This window comes from Engraulis encrasicolus, chromosome 9, assembly GCF_034702125.1.
Source record: "Engraulis encrasicolus isolate BLACKSEA-1 chromosome 9, IST_EnEncr_1.0, whole genome shotgun sequence".
NCBI classification, from domain to species: domain Eukaryota; kingdom Metazoa; phylum Chordata; class Actinopteri; order Clupeiformes; family Engraulidae; genus Engraulis; species Engraulis encrasicolus.
The window spans coordinates 37,798,960-37,806,459 of NC_085865.1; the positions used below are offsets into that span (position 1 = coordinate 37,798,960).

Below are 7,500 nucleotides of genomic sequence, written 5' to 3' on the forward strand. Positions count from 1 at the left end.
CAACGCATTCTTGAAGTGGGATTGTCCGGCAAAATTACTTTTTCTGGGCTTCATGACCTTCTCATGGAAAAATATGTTGTTGACAACCGTTTTTTAAAACATGCTGAATGACATTAAGAGTTTTCCCGTTCATTTAAAAAAAAGTATTTAGTCTGATCTTCCACTGCTTGAATGAACACAGACAAAAAAAGCCACACACACACGCACACACTGCATCTTATTTGCATACACTTTACAAGTGTGATGGAAAACTGTGACCATTCTTTCCCCTCCATTAAAGAAGCTTGTCAATCACAATCTTCCAGAGACAAAAACGAAACGAGCGTAAAAGCAATTAAAGGGAATTTGGAGCCTTTTAAAGCTCCATATTGTGACATGCTGTTAGAGGGTGGAGATGGGGCGGTGGGGTAGGGGTAGGGGTAGGGGTAGGGGTAGGGATTGGGTAGGTTGGGGTAGGGGTAGGGTGGGGTAGGGTGCTCTGGTGCTGTAGTCCAGTACACATTAATAATAACACAGCACAATTATCAATGTTACACTGCAGGCTGCAGGAGGGAAATGGGTGAGGGTTAGCACTCTTACTTACAACATGCATGCACACACATACACAAGCACATAGAAAACACACACATGTGCACATACACACACGCCCATGTGCACATACACACACGCCCATGTGCACACACACGCACACGCGCACAGGCACAGGCACAGGCACAGGCACACACACACACATACATACACACATATGCACATGCGCACACACACACACACACACACACACACACACACACACACACACACACACACACACACACACACACACACACACACACACACACACACACACACACACACACACACACACACACACACACACACACACACACACACACACACACACACACAAGCAATTACACAATTATGACCACAAGGGTTTTGTTTTAATCAAAGCCAATTTCCTTTCGCACACTTCTATAAAACACATTAAAAACTGACTGATAAGCTTTAAAACACACAAAAGACTTGGACTTTCAACTTGTTAAAATAAAGGAGAAAAAAGCCTACATATAACATCTTTATTCAAATGTAATAGGCAACATTTTTAGGAACAGGAAATTGGTTTGCCATGGATTTTTTTTATTTCTTTATTTCATACAGCACCAGTAAGGCTATAGCAACTTCATTTAAAAAAACATTGAATTCTGTAAACCTAAAACCAAACATCTTGCAAAGAAGTGACCGAATAATCCAGTACAGTAGAAGATGAGGTCAGTGCAATCCAGGTGGTTTTGTGGACCAGGAGTTAGGACAAGGGGTTGTGGGCTGGCATGCTAGCCCCGAGACTGAGGAAGTTAGTGGATGGAGGTACCGGTAGGAAGGGCTGCTCTAGGCTGCTCGGGATTGTGATTGGGGGATGGGTTTGAGGCTTGTAGGACAGAAGTGGAGGGTTGGTAGCAAAGAATAAAACAAGGACAACCAACACCAGCAAACAAAAAAGAGGTAGAAGAGAGATACAAGTGGAAAACGAGGAGAGGAGAGAGATTGGGCTGGGCTGGGCTGGGCAAGGAAGGGGAAAAGCAAGGAAAGGCCTGGCTGAAGAGACACAGTCTCCAATGATCACTTTTGTGACTATGCAACTGGACTCATATTACTAGCTGCAACATCACAAAAATGACACTGGCAACCGCTAATTAGCTGGCCAACCGAAAACAGAAACAAACAAAAAACACAAAGAAAAAAACAAAAATGATCAAAAATATCAACTGACATGTGTTTGCTTCTGAGTTGTGTGTGTGCCCTCTGAGTGGTGTTTGTCTTTTGATGATGAATATAGATGAAAAGGTAGGAGGCAGTGCATAGAATGAAGCAAAATGATTTTTTATTTTTATTTTTTTATTTTTTTACATATAGTGTTCAGAAATGGTCATAAATTACACCTGTTTTGGAAGTGCAAGTGAGGAGACAGATTCATTAAGATATCCTCATTCTGATATCAAGCGGGGGTGATAAAAAAGTGACTATGGTACTTCTGAATTTGCTTCTCTCAAGTTGAGGCGAGTTGGGATGTAAACACAATAAAGTGTTTTTGTTTGTGTGGATGTGAGATGATCTCGTCTGGCGATCTTCAGGAGAGCTGCTTAATGCCTTTAATAAGGAAGCAGGCATCTATTGAAGTCACCCCAAAATCCAATATCCCCATCCAGCACATTTGCAAGCAAACAAATAAATTATTAAATAAAGAAAGAAAGAAAGCACACACAAATTATGAGGAGGTGTTACGATCTCTTTTTTCCCCTTTCTTTCTTTTTCTGCGTCAGTTTAATTTCCGCTTCTTTCATTTCTCAGCCCATAAAAGATTAAAAACACTGACTGGGAAAAAAAACAAAAAACAAATTGTGTGTCGTGACCAAACACACAAATACACAGCCACCACACTTCCTTCAGAAAAAAAAAAAATGGCGGTTGTGGTCAGACAGTGAGGGGAAGGTGTCAGATCGAAACCTGGCCCCTGGTGACTGCCGCGGTGTGCCTCCATCCTCATTTAGAGGGGATTTTCCGACTGTGTGCGGTCAGGCCCAGGGGGACCGTTGCAGCCAATCAGAACGAGCTTTGCACACCGACCCGGGCGTACACACTCCATCACCCCATCACCCCCAATCCCTCTGTTTTTACTGCTGGACATTTCACATTTAATTGCCTGTTTAAATTAAGGATTGCCATGCAACGTGGACAGTTAATTTGCTGCCAAGTGTGTGAGTGTGAGTGTGAGTGTGAGTGTGTGTGTGTGTGTGTGTGTGTGTGTGTGTGTGTGTGTGTGTGTGTGTGTGTGTGTGTGTGTGTGTGTGTGTGTGTGTGTGTGTGTGTGTGCAAGCATGTGTGTGTGAGACTGAGGCCTGAAATCAACGGTGCACTGAAGGAGACACCTGCTCTTAGTCAGACAGTAAGGAGGGCCACTTACTGAGGAACAGGAGGAGGCAGAGGAGGAAAAGGACAGAGAGGAGGATGAAGGGGAGAAGAAAGAGGAGGAAGAGGAGGGGCAGGAGGGAGAGGAGGAGGAAGAGGAGGAAAAGGTGAGAGAAGAGGCAAAGAAAGATGAGGAAGCGGAGGAGCAGGAGGGAGAGGAGGAGGAAGGGGATGAGAAGAAATAGAAAGAAGAGGAAGAGGAAGACAAGCAAGAGGAGGAAGAGGAAGAAGGGGAGGATGACGAGGAGAAAGAGGAAGAAGAGGAAGCTAGAGGAGGAGGAGGAGGAGGAGGAAAAAGAGGAGGACGAGGAGGGGATTGAGGGAGGGAGATTTAGGAGGGAAAGAGGGTGGAGGGTGGCAGAAGGGCTGCAATCACAGTATAGTTAGTACTGTGTGTGTGTGTGTGTGTGTGTGTGTGTGTGTGTGTGTGTGTGTGTGTGTGTGTGTGTGTGTGTGTGTGTGTGTGTGCGTGCGTATGTGTGCGTGTGTGTGTGTTTGACTCCTCAAGATTTGCTCTTGAGATGTAGGCTTCCACCAAAGCTCTTGTGAGAATGTCTGTGTGTGGTTGAGTTGACTTAAGGCCTCTTTGTCTAGTCTAACCCCCTGTTTCGTCTGCTTCTTATCATCTGACTCTCAAAATGGCCGACCTCACCTGCGGAAGTCCAGCAGGGTGCGGGCCGACTCGGGCACGCTCAGATCCATCCAGGACAGGAAGTGGAACTGGGAGACGGTGCGCGTCTCGTTGGTCTGCACGTTCTTCAGGTAGAAGCTCCGAACCAGGAAGTCCTCGCACCAGATGTGCTCCGACACCAGGTTCACCTGCAGAGTCCATCAGAGCCCAGTTAAATATCAATATGAAATGGTCAATTTGTAATGAATCAAGTGTTGCGTAATATCAACAAGTCTCGAAATTAACACCAGCCAACTTGCCAAATGCTGGTGAAAATTCAGTTTGGCTGGTAGAAAAGACCAACTTACTAGCCACTTTGTGAGTGTGTGTTTGGCTGGTGTACCTGTGTGTGTGTGTGTATGTGTGTGTGTGTGTGTGTGTGTGTGTGTGTGTGTGTGTGTGTGCGTGCGTGTGTGCGTGCGTGCGTGTCTGTGTGGCATACCTCATAGACGTGGTAGAGGGAGGATCCTTCGTCAGGCCAGTACTGGTGACACTGCTTGGTGCCGTTCTCCGTCAGAGGAGTCAGCATGACCACCACCACACAGCCACTTTCCCACACCATCTACACACACACACACACACACACACACACACACACACACACACACACACACACACACACACACACACACACACACACACACACACACACACACACACACACACACACACACACACACACACACACACACACACACACACACACACACACACACACACACACACACACACACACACACACACACACACACACACATTAAGCATTGGGACTTACGCTGAAGGAGCAAATATATGATGTATACACAGCATAAGGAGAATAACTGAGGAATAGCCGGCTCCTTTCCATTTAAAATCTAAACTCTTGTGTCTTTCACATTGGCAAACAACACGATGCTGTATGTACGTATGTAGGCACACAGGCCTCTGCTGTGATTGTGTGTGCACACATATCTACAACTTGTGAGAGGTAGGAGGAAGCAATACAAATAATCAATTCAGGCACCAACATGCACTACATTGATTGCCCACAATTGATTAAAAAAGTACTATGCGATGCACTGCCGAGTTTCAAAGTAGTCCGTTTCTGCTCTCATCGTGTTTGTGAAATGGAATCGCACAGAGAGCATACGCAACCACCTGCCATTGTGTCTCTCACTTACTCACAATGGGTTACTAATTTTGACCATTAATGTAATAGCACGGCTGATGACAATAATAATACTGGATACAAAAAGCAGTGTCTGAGACTGGGCTGAAATCATTCTACATTGTATGTGAATTAGACAGACTTTCTTTCCCTCTTTTCTTTTCTCTATCTGTCATTTTTTCTCCTTCATTACCTGGTCTTCTCTTCCTCTCTTTTCCCTCTGTTCCTTTCATCTTCAACTTCCCTTTCATCTCTCTTTCTATCTTTTCTTCTCTCTCCTTTTCCTGTCTTTCTCCCCTTTTTGTCTCTGTTCTTCTTCCCTTTCATCTCTCTCTCTCTCTCTTGCGCTCTCTCTCTCTCTCTCTCTCTCTCTCTCTCTCTCTCTCTCTCTCTCCCTATCTCTTCATCTCTCTTTCTCCCCCAGCCTAGTGAGCTGATAGCGAATGCTCCTCCACAATCTCCCAATCAAGAATTGATTAGCTGCCACGGCGACAAGGTGAGGCAGACGGCACTCCAGTTCATTAATTACCTCAATCAGGCAATTAATAGCGAAGCGGCAAAACGAGGCAATGACACGGCACAGAGACTTTGGCAGAGCACTGCGCACGGCTCATACATACTAACACTGACAAAACAAATCAAAAGTTGTTTTTTTGTCACGATGAACACCACAGTAAACAGATTGGACACTGATAGCCAGGCTGTAAACTGCTGCACTTCACCAATCCCCCCACCCCCCAAGTGACCACCATCAATATGTTTACACGTCTTGGAGGACAAGGGAACAGTGGGGTGTGTGTGGTAGCGTGTGTGTGTGTGTGTGTGTGTGTGTGTGTGCGTGCGTGTGCGTGCGTGCGGGTGCCATGCTCGTATGGTATGTGCACGTGTGTGGTTGAGTGGAATTCACTGTGGTGATTTAGCTGCCAAAACCAAGCCCTGCCTTCAGCGGCCTGAGTGACGGATGGTATTGAACGTGCAGCGGCGTGTGCTGCTCGGCATCCATTCTGCCGTGAGTGTTTGAAGCGATGGGAGGTGTCTATGCCTGTCTTTGCCTTATCGTTGCTCCCATATCTCACGCTGGCTGACACCTCAGTGAAGACAGAGTGCCACCATTGCTACTACCGCTAGTGTTACCATCGCCACTGCCACTTAAAGGCCCATTCATACGTTTGGTAATACGCAATTCTGTTTGTACTGTACATGCTAACCCTCAACATGCATTTTGCCATCGGTTAGCATGTGTGAAGCATTACACATGTATCTGTAACCCTCTCTCAAATGTAGGGTATGAATTGGGCTTTAGAGCGAAAGCTAGCGGGACTTAGCTGGCGCTCTCCATGCTCCATTTCCCCTCATCACACTTTAATGTGTCCTTGGAAGATCTAAGGCCCCAGCAGGCCCATTAGGAAAATGAGGAAGAAACACTGACTTTTATGGCTGCCCGTAAAAATACAATGGTCTTGACCGTAAACTAATCACGCACGTGCACCCCCTTATGCGTCCCACTGGGGACATTAGCCGGGATTCGCCAAGATGACACGCCACGGTCAGGGCCACGGAAAACGTTCGCTGGGCCCAGGACAAAGTCATCTGACAGGGCCCCCTACCTAATACATACAATGTAATGGGGACCCAATTCTGGGCCCCTTATCTCCCTGGGTCCGGGACACCATACCCCTTTGTCCCCGCACCTGTCGGCTGGCCTGGCCACGGTGAAGAAAAAGCTGTCAATGCCTCCCCTCATCCCCGAAAAAGCCTTCAGGTTGTGTGTCTGAATTCACCACAAAACACCTAGCCTACATATATCTCAAACTATAATGTCTTGACTTTGCACCACAAATGGGTTTCATTCTGCCGGGTTTCAATCCCCCCCCACATCTTCCACCACCACACAAAGCTTTTGGTTGTATCTAAAAATTCACGACTAAAGCACCTAGCCTATACGTCAAACTAACTTGTTATAATGTATTGACGTCACACCAAAACAGGGTTCATTTTACCGCAGTTCTGTTTACAGTTTTCAGTACTGACTATGCTATTTTCCTTGTGACGCTTGTAAACTGTGTAGGAGGGAGTACACGCAGAGAGTCAGAACACAGCTTGTCCTTTTTGCTGCTTCTGTTTTCCTGTGTTTACGTAAAAAGACTGGTGCGTTTGGCAGAGACACGCTACAAGCAAGTGTGTTACCCTCTCTGACTCTGGCTGCATTCTGCTGCAGTTTCTGGTTCACGCTGTTCTAACCCCCTGTCTGTTTCGTTGTCTTGTAAACTACAGAAACGAGAAAAAACATGTTTTCATGTTGCTCCTGCAGCTTCAGAGGAAGATGACTCACAAAGCCTTTACTAGGGTTTCATAAGCTGAACAGGAAAAAAAGGCCTAAATTAGGTCTAATTAAATGTCTCATTTCTAAGATAAAAAAAAACCCTCCACCCTTCACCTCATAGTGACTAAACACGATCAGTGTTTATATACAGTACAAGAGGTTGATTAAACTGATATGTTTATACAGCGTTTAAAGCATTCACACTGGTGCAACCCAATTTGTGAGGAACTGGGAAAAAAAAGGAAATAAAAAAAATACCTGAAGCTTTGACATGAGTCAATATAATCCGCCTGAAATGTCAAGAGCATACTGCGGCTGGATAGGGCTTACTTGGGTGCAATGCAGAAATTATTCAAACATGGAGACAGTCAGACAAACAGGCAGATGTAAAAAAAA

At 45.6% G+C, this 7,500-nt stretch overlaps 1 protein-coding gene across 1 annotated transcript in view; it reads right to left on the reverse strand.

Annotated features, from left to right (window-relative positions):
- ptprn2 (protein tyrosine phosphatase receptor type N2) overlaps positions 1–7,500 on the reverse strand; it is a gene marked incomplete at its 5' end in the record, with an annotated part of 307,452 nt that overhangs the window by 13,961 nt on the left and 285,991 nt on the right. The window contains 2 exons of the mRNA XM_063206294.1: positions 3,617–3,783; positions 4,077–4,196. Of these exons, the coding sequence (XP_063062364.1) occupies positions 3,617–3,783; positions 4,077–4,196 (287 nt within the window). The remainder of the gene's footprint in view (positions 1–3,616; positions 3,784–4,076; positions 4,197–7,500) is intronic.